This window comes from Gallinula chloropus, assembly GCF_964237585.1.
Source record: "Gallinula chloropus genome assembly, chromosome: 17".
NCBI classification, from domain to species: domain Eukaryota; kingdom Metazoa; phylum Chordata; class Aves; order Gruiformes; family Rallidae; genus Gallinula; species Gallinula chloropus.
The window spans coordinates 11,418,857-11,439,767 of record NC_140102.1 but is presented as its reverse complement, the minus strand read 5'-3'; the positions used below and the strand labels follow the sequence as shown (position 1 = coordinate 11,439,767).

The window sequence follows — 20,911 nt, the reverse complement described above, 5'->3', positions numbered from 1 at the left end:
GAAAGTTATTTTTCCTTGGATGAAGCACGCTGTGAGGTGCCTCCTGCAAGAGGAGGGATGGGCAGTGGGTACTATGAAGGCAGCATCACCCTGCTTGCTGTGAGAGATCTAGGGAGGTATGTAAGCGTTAATGTGTTTGGAGCTGTGGCTTAGCTGGCTTCCTGCTCCGACGTCCTTGCCTTCCCCATGAGGATGTGCCACCGCTGCGGAGCAGTTCTCTGCGACCGGCTTGGCTCTTGCTTTGGTAAAGGCTGCTCTCTTTCAGCACTTAAGCAGCCCCTCGGTGGACCAGAGCTCCACCCCTTGGGAAGAAGTGGAGCTTATTCGGGCTCTGTAGCCACACACTGCCCTGCAATGGCTCCTCCTCCCCTCCCACCCTTGGGTGGAACCAGACAAGGGAAAACTTGACAATAGTTAGCAGGCTGCAGAGCTCGCTAGAACTATTGCAGAAGCATGTCCATCTAGCCGGGTTAGCAGTCATTCTGTCCTTCCTGAGGGTGCCAACGGGTGCAGGAGACGATGGTTATAGCCATGGGAGCCAGGAAAACTCTGAAAAGGAATGAGCAGCCCAGCGACCTGGCATTCCTTGGGCAGCTTCAAAGAGAGGTGAAGGATCTGAATCAGCGCAAGATTAAATGAGCACTGGCTGCTGCCATGTTGGCAGAACAGAGCTGTTCAGAGGCTGTTGGACAAGTTTGTGGCTGAGCCGGTTTCTCCAGTGTTGAAGATGGGAAGTTACTTGTCGGCCCCAGCTTACTTTGCTCCCAAGGACCCCTTTCGGTAAGTCTGGTGTGGGGTTAGCAGTGCATCTTCAAGTGTTGCTTCCCCCAGCAAGGCTGCCCTAAGCAGTCAGCGTGTGAAGCGTGAAGGATGAAGTCCAGTGCTTGTGAGCAGGGAGCAGCCGGCCTCAGACTGGGATCCTGTCTTGCCCTGAGGAGGAGATGGGGAAGATCCTCACTCCCAGCCTCTTGCAGCTCTCTGGTACGAGGGGACAGCACCCATGTTGTGAGGCAGTGTCTGCAGAGCCCAGGGAAGCTGCTCCCTTTCAGAGCAGCGCTGTGGGTGCCACTTCACCCTGTGCTCCCCTGTGCTTTGCTCCGCAGCCAGAGGAATGAGATTACCAAAGCTGCTGTTTATGGCTCTTCCAAAGCTGCTTGTGCTCGGGCACAGCACAGGGTGAGGTGAGGTGTGCTGTTAGGAGTGCAGGAAGGTGATGTAATCTGGAGAGAGGCAGTGCGCAATCTTGTTTGAGAAAATAGAGCAGGGACTTGGCCGGTAACTAGGGACGAGCAGCAGGCTTCCCTTACACAGAGGGGGTTCTTCTGTGGTATGTGTGTATTAACAACCAGTCTTGGTACAGTCAAACAGATGAGGCTTGAGAAAGGTGGCAGCTGCAGAATGAAGCTGTGATTGCGTTACACCTCCGGAGTGAAAACTCTTAGTGGGGCTGAACGCAGCCGCTGAGGTGCTGATAGGGTGAATGGGCAGGGAAAGGCAAGGCTGGCAGGTTCACTGCCAGCCCTCTGTGCTCACTACTGATCCTGTTCCTGCAAACCCACCGGTGTACTGGTTTGGGAGTAAGGAGCCTGTTGTTAAAGCAGTCTAGGAAAGGAATAAACACTGCTGTGCTTTGGCCGAGCTTCCCTAGGCAGCTTTCTGAGACAGCGTCCCCCTTCAGAAGAGGGAAAGTGATCAGTGTTATCTGTAACACATGCAGGGCATCATGCTAAGCCGTAGGCACACCTTCTCCTAAATGTGTGGAGATGGTTTTGCACAGTCAGAGCTTAAACATGCTGTCTGCTAGTGCTTAGTCTGTTTTCTAGCATGTGTCCTTCCCTGCCTAGTCTGTTAGGTAGCCAGTGCACAGGCTTCTGTGCTGTCCTGGTGAGGAGCCTCTGGGTTACCCGCAGACTGGGGTTGTGTTTTCTTGTGCAGCTTTCTGCCTGCCTGACTGTCATCTCCCCAGCTCTGCCTGCAGAATTGGAACCCCAGCTCTTCTGAGCCTGCCTAGCGTTAACTGATCTATCCTGACAGCGTGTGGGGGGTGGCTGTTGTTAATGAGCCCTTCTCAAAGGGATCTGTCTCCTCAGTGCAAGGGAAGGCTTTGCTTCCACGAGGGTATTGGCTTTCATTGAGATGTAAAAGAGATGCTGCATCAATTGAATCTCCATCTCGATGAAAACCAGGCTGGTTACCTGTTGTGACCTGATCCTTCTGCCATCCCCCCCACAAAAAGAACAGCCATCAATCAGCGATTTCCGGACTGTACTCCAGAGCATCAGGGCTGAACGCTGCACCCAGGTGCTGCCCAGGCTTCCTGAAGGACAGCTATGGGAGGGATGCTAACTTGTTCTTTATAACCAGGGCTGAGCAGTGAAGATTCGTGATGTGTGGGGTGCTTCATCAGAGCAGGGCTCTGCAGCTCTGAAAATGGTGGCTGGGCAGCAAGGGGAAGCACGGCAAGCACGGCTGTTACCAGCCCTCTAAGAAACTTGATTGCTGTGCTTTGTTACTCTGTAATAAGAATAGCAAATAATCTCAGAGAAGATTAGCGGTTTCTAATCTGCGAAGGACAGAGGAGCAAGAAATCTTCCTTTCTTTTGGTTGTGGTGACTGGCAAAGATTAGTTTGCTCAATACCTCTAGAAGCAATTGTATTCCTATCTCAGCTGATGGGAGCCCTGGCAGTGGCAGCACCACAATGCCCCATGCTCTGCTGAGGAGGGGTTGGGAGGAGTGGTAACTCTGATAAAATTTCCACATAGCTCTTCAACAAAAGTCATGTGAACAAGGATGTGATGCCTCTATCATTTGGACAGAGGCACCGAGACAGTTGAAATGGCCTTAAAGCTCTACCTTTGGTCTGTCACTCCACAAACCTAAAGGCTTTTCTGCCTTACAGAACGCAGGTAGATAACAGAAGGTGCTGCTTGGCCATATGAGCTATAGCCACGTCCACTTGGACCCATTACCAGCATCTAGCGTCTCTGGGGCTGGTTGCTTTGTTCCTGTTGCCTCATTGTCCCCGGGTGGGGTTCTGAGCCTAAGGCTGCAAACTTGTCCTGCCCAGATTTGTTTAATTGCATAGCAAAGGCCTGACTGCTTGCTGGCTCCACCCCCTCACCTTCATTTTGCTATGGGTGTGTTCCAAATTAGATACCAGCACTTATTTCCGGATGCAAGCAAACTACTTCAAGTGCTGTAAGGTTGGAATCAAACTATGAAGAAGTAGGGGAAGGGTAAAGGGAAGACAAGTGTACCTGATCCTTCTAACCAGAACTGCAGTTGTGTTGCTTTTGCAGAAATTTTAGATTTTCTCAGGGAGAAAAAGGAGTGGTTGAAGGTGAAATTGAAGAGGGGTGAGGAAGGGAAAGGCACTGTGCTTAAAAACAAGTAAATAACCCACCTGCTTGGAGAGAACTCAATGGAGAGGCAGAGCTTGAAGTCCTGGTGGAGCAGTCTCCAGTATTGCTGAGTGCATCCCAGGTGCAGGTCTGGTCACAGCTCCCTCTTTGCAGATGTAATCACTCTTGGAGAGTGCGCTGGTACAGGCATGCACGCAGAAGTCTGGTAAGTCTGAGGGATCCGATTTGCCCATGCTGAGCCAGAAGTTCCTGCCACAAGGTGATAGAAATCTTGCTGTTAGTCTCCACTTGCTCTTTTCTCCCTCCCACTCACCTCCTAGATCATTCGAGGTGGGGTATTTACTGCAAATGAAAGCCAAAGGCTAGTGGTTGGAGGCCAAGCACATTGCAATGCCCTCTAGGTCTCCTGCATACCGTGAGCAGGGTGTAACCATGACAGCACCCCAGGGCTGAGGCTGTAGTGATGTATGTGCCATGGATGGCAGCACTAAGTCACTGATCCCCCTGCCTCAGACAGAATTGGCAGGGCCTGTTGCACGTGCTGGGGCTCTTTCCCGTCACTGAGGTTGGGGGAGGCAGGATTTGGAGCTCAGCTGGGAGAACAAACACTATAAAAGCCAAATACATGTGAAGGAACAACTTTCCTCAGGGTAGGGTACGGCACTAAATACCTCATGAGGTGTGTTTTCCCCGAAAACCATAGGCTGCTTACAAGCAGCTTCACCCTGTTGCTTTGCAGGCTCCTGCGACGGAGCAAATAACTCTCTCCGTGTTGGAGCACGACCAGCTTCATATCATCGTGCTCATTACGAGCTGGTGGAGTTTAGAAGGAATGTCTTTGGCACAAAAAAGCTTTCAGGAAGCTTGTGAAAGGCGAAGTCAACAGCAGCTCCCATCTGAGACCTGGGAGCATGTACAGAGCACGCTGCATGTAGCTGACGTGAGTGCGGCTGGTGCTGCAGGGGGGACTACTGTCCTGGAGGGCACCTGCCCACCTAAACCCCCACCCTGGGGCAGCAGGTTACCCTCCAGCATAGTGCCTGAGGCAGCTCTTGGGGTGGAAGAAACTCTTCCACCTTTGGGAAAGTATCATATGGATGAAGCATTGATCCTGGAGGTGTTTCTTTGAGCCTGTTATATCAGTGAATAACCTGCCTTGGATTCTGCACTCAGCAATGGCCAATACCACATTAGTTTTCAAGTCTGAGAACGAGCTGCTGAAGGCTAATGGAATAATCTTTGATGGTGTAACTGCTGTCCTTTTAAACTTTTCTTGTTTTAAGCTCTCTTTTCCTTTGTATTGGTTGCTTTTCAGCTGAAAATTAGCATTAGGAAATGGAGGGGCTTAGTACTACTGTGGCTGGAAGACCTGGTGGTGAGCTGCTGCTCAGTGTCCTCTCCATGCAGGAGAGGAGCTTTTCCATTGATTCTCACTTGTTGACAACTGGAACCTTGTTCCTTTGTTTCCTTCAAGGTGCTCTGAATGTCAGGACCCCCTCACGAACTGGTACTATGAGAGAGATGGGAAGCTGTACTGCCACAAGGACTACTGGGGGAAGTTTGGGGAATCCTGCCATGGCTGCTCTCTGCTGATGACTGGACCCGTGATGGTAAGGACTCTGAAGGGCTCCTGCCTGGAGGCAGGACAGGCCTGTCTCCAGCTCCTTGCTCTTGGCTGGGAGTTGCCCTAGCTGTTCAGATAACCAAATAAACTGAAGGTGATAGTTTCTTTGCTACTCTGATCTCTAATCAGAGATTAGAAATGATGCTTGTGTGTGCACCTTCTAGACAGAGATCAGTTTTGAACTGGGGTAGCTCTTAAAGGATGCAAATGAACAAAGTAAAATGCTCAAATTCGCAGGCGTGAGAAATAGGTGATGAAGGGAGTATCTCTTCAGTTTCTGTAGCACGGTGCCTCTGTGCCTCCATGGGGTGACTGTGCACTGCAGAGTCAAACCTCTCAGCTCAGGGTAAGCAGCAGGTTCTGGCTTTGGGGAAGTCATCCAAATCCCACCTGGACTGTGGCCAGCTTGGTTTTCTGGTTCATGGTATCTTGAAGTAGCATCAGCCCAAATTGCTTTGAAACATTGAACTCTGCCTGGACAATATGAGGCTCACCTAAATGTTCCCCTCCTTGGCACAGCCTTGGAAGTGTTTAACCTTTAAATCTGTCGAGAATGAAACCTGACCATTATATTTCTAAATGAAAGCAGCATGGTCCTCAGTGACGTGGTTGCTGCCTCGAAGGGAGGTGCTGAGAAACGTGCAGACAATTTCTCATTGCCTGCAAAAGTGTTTGCAGAATACTGTCAATAAGGGAAAACAGAAAAACAGATCAATGAATAAAAATATTCTTTAAAGGTATTTTGATGTCTCAGTCTCAGCTTGCTTTTTTTTCCCTGTCAGCTGGCTGGTGAAGTATCTGAATTAGTGCAATGACTGCCTGCCAAAAAAGGAGGGGGGGAAAAACAGCCCTCTCAGCTTTATTAATTCAGGCGTAACGTTAGCTATCTTGCCAAAAGCAACTGAACAGGAAGGTTTAATATCTTGTTTACTAGTCTGCAGCAGACTATCAGCTATTTTTGATAGTTGAGGAGCTGCCAAATATAGCAGAGGTTCCTGGGACGCAGGCTTTGCTTTGCATGTTGACATGTTTGATTCGGAGAAGTTTTGCAAACAAGGTGCTGAGGATGGGGTTCGGGAAGGGTAGATTGGGCTAACACAGCAGCCAGCTGGCTCTGAGATCTGAACCCAACATGTTAACCAGAGAGGAAAGCAGTAGCTGCCTGTGCTGGTGGATTTTTGGCCTACTAAGCTACTCCCTTTTCTGTCTGTAGGTGGCTGGCGAATACAAGTATCACCCCGAGTGCTTTGCTTGTATGAGCTGCAAAGTGATCATTGAAGATGGGGACACGTACGCACTGGTGCAGCATTCCACACTCTACTGGTAAGACAGAGCTGTGTGCTTGGCCCCAGAATTGCTCCCTGCTGTGTTTAGCTGGCTCACTGTGGTTCAGCTGAATGCTGCACTAAGGAATGCCAGCAAGCTGCTTTGGGAGGGAGGACAAAAACTATATAGCCTATGGTGAATGAGAGAACCTAGATACATGAGTTTGGCAAGGAAGGACAGGACATTGCCATGAGTTTCTTCACTTCTTTCAGTGGAAAATGCCATAACCAGATTGTGCTGACGCCGATGATAGAAAAACATTCCACTGAGTCCCTGCGTGAGCAGCTGCCTTACACGCTGACTCTCATCTCCATGCCGGCAGCTACTGATGGCAAGAGGGGGTTCTCCGTGTCCGTTGAAGGTGGCTGCTCCAGCTATGCCACTGGAGTCCAGGTGAAAGAGTGAGTATGTCCAGGTTGTGTGCAAAGTCCATGTCTGCAGAGAGAGACGTTGCATACTCTGCAGCGCTGCTGGCCTCCAGCTGCTTTAACTGCCGAGGGGATTTGTCTCGGCTCAGCAGGGACACATGTTGGCTACCAGCCATTTGTGCTTGGTCTCCATTTCACTCCTGTGATGACCTTAGCTTGTAATGTTATTTCTCAGTGCTGTCTCCTTCACCAAACACAGAACATTTGGAGAATTGTAACGGACTAATATTTTTTGCCACTGGGCAAATGAAGAGCTCTGCCCAGACCAGCTCAGACCAACGTGCTTGGTCTGTTGGGTGCTGCCCGTGTTGGTAGATTAGTGTTGCTTTATTTCAAAATACCAATATGAAGGGAAGCATCAAAGATCAGGTATTTTATATATATAATTTTGGATAAACTTGACTTCACACACACACTATAATTCCCATGTTTAGAGTTAACAGGATGCACATCAGCCCAGATGTCCGAAACGCCATCCACCCTGCAGATCGTATCCTGGAGATTAACGGAGCTCCTATCCGTACGTTACAGGTGGAGGAGGTGGGTAGAGTTCTGTTCTGAAGCCTCCTTCTCATCTGCCTTCCTACAGCTTTTCTGTTTCTCGGCACTGTTCTCCCACCCTACATACAGTGTGTGTACACCTGTAGTACTTGTGCTGACAGTAGGAATAAACACGAAGACAAGCTTTGCTACCCCCTCCAGCTGAAGAGAAAAACGTAACAGATGGAAATGCAAATCAGATGCAGTTCTGATGTCGTGACATTCCAATGCAAAGGGAGGTAATGAGAAGTGCAGGGCTGTGATATCTCAGAGCACAGAGAGGCTGAGAAGACTCTTCATGTGTTGCTAGGGAAGTCCTCTGTTCTGATCCTTTGAGAGGCAACTGCTAATAGACAAATGCTCAGCTGATCCTAGGAATGAGTTTTTCCCATTGCAAGATAAGTATTTGATGTCAGTATTTACAAGTGCTTTATACAGGTATCAGGTGATTCCGCAAGAGGGCAGCGAGACCACCGTTACCTTCACTGTCAAAGGGTTTTATATACTGTTGGTGCTGAAGAGAACATCAGGAGCACAACAGACATGTCTCAGATGAATCTCCATGTAGCTTTTGCAAAGCTGTGTTTTCCAGCACTGTTCAGGATGGAAACTTGTGTGGTTTTTGAACACTTCTCAGAGAAAAAAATAAAAGTGTTTGGTCACTTGGAACTGACCAGAAAGAGGAGGATTTGGATAGCATAAGGAACTTCTGCATTGCTAGCTTGATTTGTCTGGTAGACAGCTGTGGTGTGTGCAACTAAACCACAACTATGGAGTGATCTCACTGAGCTCTCTACTCTTGATTCCTGGGGGGCATTCTGCTCTGTCTCCTCCAGCTCCTTTCATTTGCATTCCTCCTGTCTGCTACCATCCTGTCTCTTGGTTTGATTGCAGGTGGAGGACTTGATCCGCAAGACAAGCCAGACGCTTCAGCTGCTGATAGAGCACGACCCTGTCTCGCAGCGCTTAGACAGGCTGCGCTTGGACTCCCGCCTGCCCACCCACATAAAGCCGCCCATTTCCCCACGCTCCCTCTCTCCTCTGGACATCAAGGAGAACCTGGAAGGAACGCTCCGACGGCGATCCCTCAGGTAAAGACCTGGAAGTGCTGCCTCTGACCTAGCCTGCCTTTGCCTGTGCTACCTGGCAGGGCTGCTCTGTGCCTGGGCCCTGCCATTGCAAATGCCTATGGAGACGTGACTCTTCCCTGATGTGAGCCTGGTACAAACCATGGGCGAAGCAGCAGAGAGCTTTAGGTTTTGCTGTTGATGTGTACACTGCCTGTTCTTTTTCAGGATGGCAAACTTGCCTTAATAAAAACAAGGAGCTCTGCTTTTAATATAGAAAAGCTACCAAGTTTTACAGTTAGAAAATGCAAAGCTCAGATTTTTACCACCCTTAAATGGCTGAGGAAGAATGTGTCCCTAAAAGGGACTTAAATGGCTGAGACCTGGGATTTGGGAAAAACCTTCTCTTCCTAGACTGGAGCACTCAATTGCTCGTTCAGTCATTTACCAGTATGTTGATCTTTGTTTAGAGATAGTGAGAGCTGTGTCTTCACAGCTTCCTCCTCCTTTTTTCAGAGCTCCTGAAGTGCAGAAGTGGTGTTAGGCAGCTCTCACTTGGAAGCTGCTCTGGGTTTGTAAAGAGCTTCCACAGTGCTGGGAGAGCATCTGGCTTGTGAGAGATGAAGAGCACTGAAGCATGTCTAGAAACTGGCCCCTCAGGAGTTAAGGATGGGATATGTTGGACCAAAAGTTTCCTAGCAGCTTCTCCTGATCTTCTTGTCTCATTTGTTTTCCAGGAGAAGTAACAGCATTTCGAAGTCTCCTGGTCCCAGCTCTCCAAAAGAACCGCTCCTGCTGAGCCGCGACATCAGTCGTTCTGAATCCCTGCGTTCCTCTTCTAGCTGCTCCCAGCAAATCTTCCGGCCCTGTGACCTGATTCATGGAGAAGTACTAGGGAAAGGATTTTTTGGACAAGCAATCAAGGTGAGGGAGATGCCCTAATGTTCATCCTTTACATTGATTGTAGAGATGTCTGCCTGTCTCGGGGTCCTTCACCGCTGGCTCAGAGGCCTTTTGCCCCGCTGATAGCGATTGGTTTTGGAACTCACCTGGTCTGTTCAGTGAGATCCATTTCTCTCTTTCATTCCCTGACCATGCATGTCTCTGGCTGCATGTGGTTTTCACTCTGTCCCCTATGAACCTCAACCTTGTCCGTCCACACTCATCTCCTGAGTCAGATTTAGAGCTCCAGAGCACCTGTGTCCCTGCAGCCACCTGGGTGAGGTGGGGAGAGTGGGGAATGAGCTAAGCTTTCTTGTATGAGCATCTTTCTGATGAAGAGGTGTATGCAGCTCCCCAGTACAGCACTTCTCACCCACCCTTAGTGTGGCGTGCTTGGGGGTTTGCCAGGCTGATGTAGTGACCATCTCTGAACCCCCAGCAGAGCCTCAGTGGCTTGTCGGCCTCGTGTTAGTTGTCAGGTCTTGCATGACTCTCAATCAGAATCTCCAATAGTAGCAATTCTCTTGTATTTAAGCTCTGTGGTCTTGACTGGAGGTGCTTCAGTAGCTCCTGGCCTGGCCTCCTTGACAGCATCGTGGGGGGCATTTTCCTCTGCTTTACCAAGGTGCTGTGAGCTCCTCAGCACTCAGATTGCTATTTACCATGTTATGGGACTTCTCTCCTTACACCTGTAAAAACTTCAGCTGCCCAGCCACCACATTCATCTCATGCTTCCATGGGAGGTGGCAAATCAGTACTACAAACCCAATACTTTTGATCCATACTAATGAGCATGTTTCTCTTCTCCTCTGCTCATAGAGAAATAACAGGTCCAGGTAAGCTGAACTTTTCCTGTTGCATGCTTTTGTCATCTGTGTCCCCACAGTTAATGGCACAAAGGCATTTCTTTTCTGCTCAAATTATCCAGCAGCCATCCTGTTCTGGTGCATGCTCTGGGAGTTCAAGTTGCCCTCTTGGAGTTTCATTATGACACTAGTTTCAGTTTTGCTGGTATGGCAGCTTAAGAATTCCACCTAGCCTTGCCTTGTCTTTGTCTCTTCATTCCCCTTATCTCTGGGTATTAGATGTCCCTGGCTTTCATGTCCCTGGCTGAAATGTGTAGTGTTCCCTGGCTCGCTACTTGCATATGGATGCTGGATTTCAGGTGGGAATATTGTGCTCTTGCTTCTGTTGTTATTCCATGCATTGATATCCCACCTCTCTCAGCCTTGCTATGTCCCACGGTTCCAAACAGCACTAGGGTGCCACAGTGTTTGCAAGAGCTCATAAGCTTCCTAAATACTGTAACTGGGTCCTGCTGTCTACATTACAGTTCTGGAGGGTTTCTGACAGGCTTTTTATTTTGAAGGATGTGGGCCAAAAGAGAGACACCTTTCTGGAATTTCAGACTGACTGGTTTTGGTGCAACAAGGACTGTCTCTGGTCAGACTAGTTCCCTTCTGTTCTTAGAAGGCAGTTGTTAGCTACCTGGAGATCCTGGGGAGACTGAGCTGTCTGAGTTAAGCACCTGAAGCAGAGAGGGTTTCCTCTCAAGACCTGCTCATCAGAATTTGGACCGTTCATTCACTCCTGTGCCTCATGCAAGCAAGGCAGAGCTGGTTAAAAGAAACCTCTAGGAACACAGCAAAATGCCAGGAAGAAGTTGGATACAGGCAAATAGCTCCTGAGGAACTGGAAATGCTTTCCATGTTGAAAGCCAGGAAATTTATGCCCTGATGTTTATGGTGGATTTGTGTGTGTTTGCCAAGAACCTGGGACATTCCCTGCAGGTAGCAATACGCTGCTCCCAAGGAGCATGGTGAAACAACTGCTTCCTGCCCTAACCAAACAGCCTGCACATCCCAGTGCTTGCACAGGAGTAAGTTTGATAATCTCTTCAGAAACCACCAGGCTTTTGGAGTCCCCATGAAACCAAAGCACGCAGTGATGTAGTTTGGGGGTGTTGGGTTTGGTTTCTGGTACAAGTGAACATTGATTCCTTCACTGATACAGAATGTCTTGGGGTCTGTGTACAAAACGTGAGCGGCACGCTGGGCAAGTCCTTTCTGCAAGGGAACTTGAGGTGAGCACAAGTATGGACTGATGCCTTCAGAAGCTCTGACTGCCCATGTGCATGCTCAGCCCTATGCCACCTAGAATGGAGACTTCAGCTCTGGTTCTTGGGATGCTGTTGATCTCTTGGTGTATTTTCCTCTGTCAGCTTTAAGTAGTTTCTGTTTCATTTACAGAATCTTTGTGGAATTCTGAAAGGAGAAATTCTATGCAGTTTTCTGCAGATCCCTGGGTTCAGATTCCCCTCTGGATGGAGGGCAATGTTACCCCTCTTTCAGAAGAGTTGTGAGAGCATTGGTGCTATGTGTTCTTGAACCTTGTCTGTAGTTGTGATTTCTGTTTCCACCAGGTGACTCACAAGGCAACAGGAAAGGTGATGGTGATGAAGGAGCTGATTCGCTGTGATGAGGAAACACAGAAGACTTTCCTGACAGAGGTAGGACCAAGATTATTGAAAAGCTTCTGAGCCAGTAGTGTGGTAGAACTCTCTTCCATCTTCTCCAGAGAGAGTGATCATGCCAGCAACCTGGTAGGAATCAAGGCAGTGAGGAGGGAGACATCACACAGGGAGAAGCCACCATCAGCTGAGCGTTTGCCGCAGTGAAGCGTGACTCACACTGAGCAATAGATGTGGCTTCAGCTCCCAGTTCATTAATTTTTCAGTGATAAAAAGCAGCCCGAGTCTGAGGCAAATTGAGCTGTGCAATACCTAAAGGATTTCTCCCTTGAGCCTTGTGCATAAATACAAATGGTGAGGGCCAGTACCTGTAAGATGTGTAAGGCTCCTGCAGTATTTAAGCTTAACTGTTTCCTTGGTGGCTGCTGACATGTTTTTCAGAGTCCAGTTTAGCTTAAAGGCAGCTCCCTAAAGGCCTGATGCTGCTATTCCAGCCCTGACACCTGGAATACAGACTGGATAGCTCCCTTGGAAAGCTCAGTTAGCCAAGCACAAGGGTACTTTTCTTAAAGACCAAGATCAGGTTAACTGCCCAGCATGATAATGAAGAGGCAACAGTTAATTGCCTGCCTTAAGGTTGGGGTTTGGGCACACTTGGTCATGCCTGGAGGCGACCTCCAGCATTGGGGTGTTTCTCACCACAGAGAGGATCCATCAGGACTTGTTCCATTCTTTTCTCTGGGGCGGGATGTCTCTGCTTCCCAGGTGAAAGTGATGCGCAGCCTGGATCACCCCAACGTGCTGAAGTTCATTGGTGTACTGTACAAGGACAAGAAGCTGAATCTCCTCACTGAGTACATTGAGGGGGGCACCCTGAAGGACTTCCTACGCAATGCAGTGAGTATGGAAGCCTGGTGGAACTCTACTCCATGAGGATGGCAGTGTGTTGTTGGCTGCACCAGCTTTGTGGTGCCTGTTGTTAGTCTCCTCTTCTGGAGCTGTGTAGAAAAGCTGCTTCATAGCTGGGTGGGGGCCGAGGCAAGAAGCACCTTCTTCCTGGGGCTGTATGGTTTTTCTGACTGCTGCAAGAGTCCATGTTGCAGAGGACTTGCTGTCACCAGCTGGCTGGTGAGACAGTCCCTGACCATTGAGGACTTGTCTTTCAGGATCCGTTTCCCTGGCAGCAGAAGGTCAGCTTTGCCAAAGGAATTGCCTCCGGAATGGTGAGTGGACTGTCCCTTTGTCACAGACAAACCTTCAGGGTTAGCTGCTTCAGCAGGGTGGAGTACAAGGGGTTGTGGATGCTCTCTGACTACTAGCAACCAGTTGTTAAGGGTCTGTAAATGTGAAGGGACCTACTCGCCTGGGAACCCCTAACACCAAGTTTTCTCCCTCTGTTTCCAGGCTTACTTGCACTCCATGTGCATCATTCACAGAGACCTGAATTCACACAATTGCCTAATCAAGTTGGTGAGCTACACCTCTGTTCCCCACAGCATGCTGCTCCCCTCCTTGTCATTTCCTTCCCTTGGTTTTCTCCACATAAGGTTCCCTCCTCTGTCAGGGTGGAACTGATTTCAGAGAGGCTCTTAGTGCCCCAGCAAAGGAGCTTCATCTTCACATAGGGCTTTCCAGGCTGATCTGGCTTTCACCATCTCTCCATTGTGTTCTCTCACTTCCTTTCCTGTGGTAGTGTCTCCTATTAACAATCAGGTTACTAGAGTTAGTACAGCTCTGTTCCTTATCTCAACCATAAAACATTCTCCACAGCTGCTGCTTCTAACCACCTGATGACTTTTCTTTCTTGGCCAAGTGCATGTGTGTGTGTGCAGATGTGTGTGCTCTCTCTTTTTGGAATGCTTGGGCACAAGAGTTCTGGGTAGCTTCATTCCCTCAAGCCTTGCCCTTGTTCACTTGGCTGGAGTGGAAGATTAGAGTGTGTCAGCTTCAAACGACCCAGGATGAAAGCCTAAGGTAGTTCCCAGCCAGGTAGAATAGGAAAGGTCCAGGTTTGCCCTGGCAAATGTAGCCAAGTTGATGGGATTTAGCAGGTTAGCCACCACCCAGGAAATAAGACAATAAAGAGAGGAAATGATGAGTTGGGATTGTGAATCGGGTGTCTCACATCTGTCAAGACAACTTGCTGCACTCACCTGGCCATAGGAAACCTTGACAGTTGTCCTTACAGTGGAGCTGAAAGTGCACAGGAGTCGCAGCCTCTTTGCTCCTTGAAGGGAGCTGAGAGGAATCAGTGGCTTGTACCGAATCCCTTGCGTAGGATAAGACGGTGGTGGTGGCCGACTTCGGGCTGTCCCGGCTGATTGTGGAGGAGAGGAAGAAGCCCACCCTGGAGAAAGCATCTGCCAAGAAACGGACCCTGCGCAAGAGCGACAGGAAGAAGCGCTACACGGTGGTTGGCAACCCCTACTGGATGGCCCCAGAGATGCTGAACGGTAAGATACTGATGATACCAGGGGGCAGGTGAGGAGACAGCCTGCGACAAGGTGTAGAGATGACAGGATTACTGAAAGCTTCTGGGCCCTAGGAACAATCAAACTGATTAGAGCCTGTGGTTTTAGACCTGCTAATAAGCAAGCTTATTTATACACCCAGATACCCTAGCTGCACTCCTCTTGCAGTACCTGACCTGATCAGCCTTTGTACCAGCCCAGGTCATGTTTCTGGCTTGACAGCAGGATTCTTCAGAAGGGCAACAGACCTAAACTTGCCATGATCCAGGTAACAGGGAGGGCAAAAGAGGCCTGAGATAAGATTGAACCTGAGATCAGTTTCTGTTACAGCCTCATGCTTTGGAACCGCCCTTGACACAGGGAGTCATTAAACTCCAGGGTGAGGCTTGCGTGTGCTGTGTAGGTGCAGCCATCTCCTGCCAGGTTTGCTGAAGCCTCAGGATTGGGGTGGGAGTTGTCCAGGTGCAGGGAACTCTGGTTTTTGGCATGCAGCTCTCAATTGCATTAAGGATGAACTACATCCCTTAGGGGAAAAGCTGTCCCTGCAGGAGTTGAGGTAAGGGAGAAGTACAGTGGTTACAGTTTCCTCCTGATGTTCAGGTCTGTCTGTCCAGGTTGGGCAGCTTGGCTGGCTGTGCTATCGGCACCAGCACCAAGGAAGGAGTCTAGTCCACCAGGGAAGGGATGATTTGGCTCCTCTCCCCAAACTGAACTCTTCTCCATGTTGCTTTCTTGTGTGTTGTTCTGTTTTCCTTCTCTCAAGGCTTACAGGCCCCACTAGAGTCTGAGGCTGCTTCTTAGAGCCTCTCTCAGACCTGGCATTTGTGAAGACAACAGCAAGAGCATAGTGTGACATCACCTCTGAAAGCCAGGGCTGTTTACCAGATCCTGGCTTGGGAGGGCGTGTCTGTAAGGCAATAATGCTGTGCTGGAGCTTCAGAGTGCTGCTGGTGTGTAATTTATTATCCCTGCAGGGACTGCAGCAGGGACTGGGCACTCCCTGGCTGCTGGGGGAGATGAACAGCAGCTCAGCACGCTGCAGTCACACTGGAACAGCCATCAGTGGGAATGGGCAGAAGCCACCCATAGTTATCCCTGGTGTTTGCTCAGACCTGAGCTTCCCTGGGTTGTCCTTTCATATCCTGGGGCAACTGACCCTGCCCAGATTTAAGCCCAGATTTGGCTCCCATTTTAGAGCCCTCCAGGGAATAGGCCTAGTTTAAGCCTTGGGCTGGCAGCTCCTGGAATGGGGACCTGTCTCTCTGAGCTGAATGTCTTCTGTTTCCTGCAGGACAGAGCTACGATGAGACAGTGGACATCTTTTCATTTGGGATTGTTCTCTGTGAGGTAAGATGAGGACATCACATGGCATCTCTAGTGGATTTCTTCCCCATTGCCTTTCTCCTCACATACATTTTATCAGTTCTCTCTGTGTGTGCAGTGTGTGACTGAAGAGGACAGTGAATTAGGCTGGGAGTACAAGCTCACCCTGCTGCTCTTCCCTCAAAGAAGATAACTGTCTTGTAACATTTTGGTCTTGGTTTCTTCCTGGACTGAAAGAAATAACAGAGGTTCCTCCTGGACTGAGAGAAGCTGTAGAAAGTCCACTGAGTTCTGGTTGAGCCCTGATATCCATTTGAGAGTAAATGTATTCCCTAAAACCAGGATGCTTTTTTTTTTTCTTTGCTCTTCTAATGAGGCAACAGAAAATCAGCTGTATAATCTCAGCAGACTCCAGGCCTGCACTGTGGATGGCATTTCAAAGAAGGGGAAACTGAAACCTCTTTGCAGGTTGATTAATCAAGTTTGCACCCTAAAATCTGTTGGCTCAGTTTCTCTGAGCCAGTGCAGAGGCTTTTCTGTCCTTGCAGCAGAGAGCAGCACTCAGAAGCTGCAGCCATGTTCAGTTTAAAAGGTCTGAGAGAGAGTGGAAATGCAGGTGACCATGGGGTATTTCCAGGTACAGCGACAACAGCAGTTACAGGGGTACTGGAGGGACTGTCAGAGTTTCATCTTCAGCATTTGAAAGAAGTGGAGAGAGAAGATATCTGTGCAGAAATCTTTGTGGCCACAGCTGGAGCTGTGTTTATGCTGGGCCCTCCTCTCGGAGCCTGTTGTGGGTGTGAGTGAGAGAGTTTGGAACTTGAAAAATCTCTGTGCAGGAGTGAACCAGTTGTTTCATCTGGGAAAAGGCAAGACAAAGGGGCAGAGGGATATGGACAACTTTCCTTGTTGCCAAAATGAAGATGCTAAAAAAAGGAGTTACACACTGAACCAGGTGAGGAAGTTACCCTGCCAGAGTACATAGTGGGCGTGCCAGTGTCTGGCTGCAGGAAGTGGTTGTCCTGCTGAGTTACTGACGTAAATAAACCCAACACCCTTTCTTGTGACACCCAGGGAGGCTTTAAACATAATGCTCCTCCCCACATGAGAGTCTGTATTAACACTGACTGTGTCTGTGCCCGGGTCTCCCCACAGCTCCCTGCTGTGGGTTCCTTCCCTCCTACTACACTGAGTCTCCTGGTGCTGGAGGCCAAGAGTGCTGGGACTTACAGTGCTGGGGCAGGGCTTCTCAGATCCACCCAGCCCTTCCCTGCCTGCAGCCTCCTGGGCATTGGCCGTGGTTCTTCTGTCCACCCTACCCCCTGGCTGTGGGTGGGGTTATATCTGCCAGTAACAGCAGCTCAGAGTTTGTGGTGCTGTGGACTTCACTCACAGCACTGTTTAGGACTGGCTGTGTAGGCAGAGGGGCTTTGGTGGGATGGTGAGGCAGGTCATGTAGGGGAATCAACTTTTAAAAAGGGCAGATAATGGCAGGACAAGGGGGGTGGACTGAAGCTGAAGGAGGGAACGTTTAGATTAGATATTAAGGGGAAGTTTTTTACAGAGAGTGGTGAGGGGCTGGAACCGGCTGCCCAGAGAGGGGGTGGGTGCCCCATCCCTGGGGGTGTTCAAGGCCAGGTTGGATGGGGCCCTGGGCAACCTTGTGTAGCTCCAGGCCTGGAGGTTGGTGGCCCTGCCTGTGGCAGAGGGGTTGGAGCTCTGTGATCCTCGGGGTCCCTTCCAACCCAGCCCAGTCTGTGATTCTATGTTGATGACCTGTGATCAGGAGGGTCTGCATCATCCCAAACAGCATACAGCACAGTAGCTGATCCAGTGTGGAGCTCTCTGGGTGCTGCACATCATCCTGTATCTTCTCACAGAGGTTGCCTGGGGAGAGAGAAGGCGTGTGGGCCTTCCTTCACAGCAGTGGCCACATGGCCAGGTCTTGAAAAAGTTGACATGAAGTTTGTCTCTGTGCAGTGCTTTGCTCTTTCCCTTTCACCCTAATGCTCTACCTGATGCTGAGTATCCCTGTCAGTTAACACTCTGGAACTGTTGCCTGTACTGAAGCACTGCTCTCCTTTCTCCCTAGATCATCGGCCAGGTTTATGCTGACCCAGACTGTCTCCCACGCACACTGGATTTTGGCCTTAATGTCAAGTTGTTCTGGGAGAAATTTGTTCCTGCTGACTGTCCTCCAGCCTTTTTCCCTCTGGCTGCCATTTGCTGCAGACTGGAACCAGAGAGCAGGTAGGTTTGGGGTCTGGAGAACGCTTTGTAAGCCTGGAGGCTGTGTCAGTTCCCCTTGGTGGAAGGATTGCTCAGCACAGAGGGTGGACAAGGGCTTTCTTCCAGCCTGTGAAAGGCTTCCACATGAGGAGAGACTACTGCTCAGTGTGGGAGGGAGAGACACTGCTGTACAGGGTAGAGGGCTCTGGAACTATTTCCAGGACAGAGAGAGTAAACGAAGAGTGATTGTTCAGGGTTTCTCATGTACAAAACGTAGGGACAGACCTTGGCAGCAGCTGTGAAATGTGAATGCTTCCTTTGATTGCAGTTGTGAAACTCATAACTTCAGTAGCTACAACTGAGTAGGGAGGGATCGTGTCCCTGCTTGTGCCTCTGTGCACAGGCCTGGATGGAGAACTGGCCCAGACTTTACAGGTGCTGTTCTGTTTCCTCTTTCCTACTCACGTTTCCTCACTGCTGCTTCTAGGCCCCCTTTTTCCAAGCTGGAAGATTGCTTTGAAGCTCTCTCTCTCTACCTGGGAGAGCTTGCCATCCCCCTTCCATCTGAGCTGGAGGAGCTGGACCACAACGTGAGTGTGCAGTATGGACTGACCCGTGACAAACTACCTGAAGACACAACCTAGCCAGCTGGTCCTGCTGCCTGCACCACTTCCACTGGAGTTGAGATGAGTGACAGGGAGGGAGATGCACTTCAGCCACTTCCAGGGCATTAACGGGGCACCACGCCGCGCGTTCGCTGCATTGCCTCTCTCTCCCCACCCAACACCCCTTCTCTTGGGCGTCCTGAGTCACTGTGGATTTCTGGCATGTTTCAGAAGCAAAAAAACAGGCTGTTTCCTGCCAACTGCACCTGGAAAGCTGCTCAACACTATTGGTTTTTCTGGCCTGAGAACTGTTTCTCTAGCCTTTTCAGGCTTCTTTACTGTGGTGCCTTAGAACTTGGCTGCAAGCTGTGAAGCCACCCTGGCCTGTCTGCCAGGGAGGGAATTGCTATAGGAGCCTCTCCTGGGCAAGGACCAGCACTTCTGGAACTGCTTCTCCCACAGACTACCCTGCTCAGAAAGCTGGGGACACTGGGCATCCAGCGAAAGGCCCCACCAGGACAGTGTGTGTGTGTTTGTGCATGTGTTTCCCCAAAAAACCCACCAGATTCTGGCCTCTGTGTGCATCACAGGAGGGAGCCAAGAGCCCCAGGAGCTGAGCAGCTCTCCTGAAATACCTTGGCTGTGGGGAAGCATGTGTGACTTGTTTTGGTTTTGTGGGTTTTTTCCTCTCCTGTCTCTGAATACCTCCAAAAGCCTGCCTAGAAACACTAAGACTGAGCTCTGCTTGCCCCTCCTGATGGCAAACAAGGCAGGCAGCGATTGAGCCACTTGAACATCTTCAGCCCCAGAGCCTGCACAGCAAGATTGTGGGTCCAAGAACCTTAACCTAAGTGAGAGCATTTGAACCTGACTGGGTGTAGAACTGCACTAGGCACTGGTGTTGGGACATCCCTGGAGAGCTGAAGCTGCTTGAGCTCTCAGCCTGTGGATGTGAGGTGACAGAGAGGATGGTAGAAGGTGCTCTTCAGAAAGCTGAAGGTCTGAAGTGGCTTAGACTTTGTATGATGTGGACAATGGCAAAGGGGGACAGGCCCAAGGCTACTTAAAGGACAGACTTGTCACCAACAGGAAAGTGCTGGAGAATGCCCCATCCTCCCAGGGGTGGCAGCTGCAGAACTAGTAGTTCAGTTGCCATTACCTCATCCTTTTCTGCAGGCTGTGCAAGTTGCTCCCTTTGAAGGTCCTTCTGGCAGCTGCTGCTACAGCACCTGAGCTGATTCTCCAAGTGGAAACTTTCCTCAGGGTCATTCCCTGGTTTTGGGGAGAAAAAAGGGCTTGGAGTCATTGGGAAGTGGCTGGGGGCGTATTGTCTGCCAGCACTTCTCTTCCTCCCTCTGTGAGAGAAGGAAGCAGGCTGCTGCTGTAGTAGCTCACATGGTTGGCAGAACTGAACAAAAAGCTGGCTCAAGTCCTGCTCTTAAGTTTCACAAACATCTTGGTTTAACTGGATTTTTAGTGTGCTCCTTTCTCCCCCCCCCCCCCCCCCCCCCCCAATCCCTTCCTGGTGGGGAACTGGTGTTAGTCTTTGCTGTTACCTTTATTTCCTCCCCCTTCCCACAAGTTTAAAGTATTATGTAAAATAACACGGGACCAGCCATCACCTGACAAAAGGGGGGTGTGGGGGGGGCGTGGTTTTAATCTGTAGTGATGTTTTAGAAACACTGGGGACTCCCATGTGCTGTGAGTCAGTGGAGGAGCCTCTAAACTTGGGTCCAGTGGATTCAGGAACGTTAATAGGATTTGCCCTTTCTTTCCCCCTCCCAGGCTGGTTTGTGAGGGGGGGTCCCAGAAGGGGGGAGAGTCCTGGGTGATCTGTGGGTGGGGTTTATGAACTGTGATTTGCACAGCTCCATGTTCTAACTAAATTAAAAAGCAGTAAAGGTATGCTATGAAAACAAGACTGTGTTCTCTCTTTGTTACCATGACTTTCTCAGGTTGCTATTGTCACAAAACAGCAACACTGAAACTGCACAGGTAGGGTATCACCTGGAACTTCCCCCCTCCTCCCCTTGAGCCAAAGGGCTCTGACCCACTTTCAGAACTACACAGACACAAGTGCTCTGTAGTACTACTTACCTGGCATGATGGAGAGGGGAGAAGTTGTGTTCTGTTGGCGGTTTTATGTTGGTTTCTTGTTGGCTTTGTGTTTCCTTTAAAGGGTGGACAGCATTCAGCAGATCATGGAGCCTCTCTCACCAGTGTAAAAACACAGTGTGTTCTTGGAACCCTCTACTCTGAAATATGTAGTTCATGGGGCACTTGTTAAGGCAACGATGGTAGTTGTGTCAGTGCCCCTGTAACCTGCTGTGCTGCTCGCCAGCCCAAGGCCCCGAGGGACAGAGCAGCACTGAAGCAGAACTGACCTGTGTCAGGGCAGGAAGGGGCTGTAACAGAGAGCGTCCTCCCACGGGCCAGCTGCTTAGTCAGCACAGCTCACACACCCACAGCTGCTTTTCAGGAACCCTGTCCCAGGCCAAGACAAGCTGCTGGCAGGGAGGAGA

At 49.9% G+C, this 20,911-nt stretch overlaps 1 protein-coding gene across 2 annotated transcripts in view; it reads left to right on the top strand.

Moving 5' to 3' along the window:
- LIMK2 (LIM domain kinase 2) overlaps positions 1 to 20,265 on the top strand; it is a gene marked incomplete at its 5' end in the record, with an annotated part of 30,453 nt that extends 10,188 nt beyond the window's left edge. Inside the window, 15 exons of one of the 2 annotated variants that reach the window (XM_084271966.1) lie at positions 728 to 780; positions 4,839 to 4,974; positions 6,202 to 6,311; positions 6,527 to 6,715; positions 7,177 to 7,282; positions 8,177 to 8,373; positions 9,087 to 9,273; positions 11,714 to 11,800; positions 12,527 to 12,658; positions 12,928 to 12,984; positions 13,166 to 13,231; positions 14,040 to 14,214; positions 15,524 to 15,579; positions 17,648 to 17,805; positions 18,272 to 20,265. In XM_084271966.1, coding sequence (XP_084128092.1) covers positions 728 to 780; positions 4,839 to 4,974; positions 6,202 to 6,311; positions 6,527 to 6,715; positions 7,177 to 7,282; positions 8,177 to 8,373; positions 9,087 to 9,273; positions 11,714 to 11,800; positions 12,527 to 12,658; positions 12,928 to 12,984; positions 13,166 to 13,231; positions 14,040 to 14,214; positions 15,524 to 15,579; positions 17,648 to 17,805; positions 18,272 to 18,428 — 1,866 coding nt within the window. In that variant the 3' untranslated portion in view covers positions 18,429 to 20,265. Of the gene's footprint in view, positions 1 to 727; positions 781 to 4,838; positions 4,975 to 6,201; positions 6,312 to 6,526; positions 6,716 to 7,176; positions 7,283 to 8,176; positions 8,374 to 9,086; positions 9,274 to 11,713; positions 11,801 to 12,526; positions 12,659 to 12,927; positions 12,985 to 13,165; positions 13,232 to 14,039; positions 14,215 to 15,523; positions 15,580 to 17,647; positions 17,806 to 18,271 lie in introns of those variants that run through there. The other variant, XM_084271965.1, reaches the window with a different exon arrangement.
- Between the last annotated feature and the right edge of the window lie 646 nt (positions 20,266 to 20,911).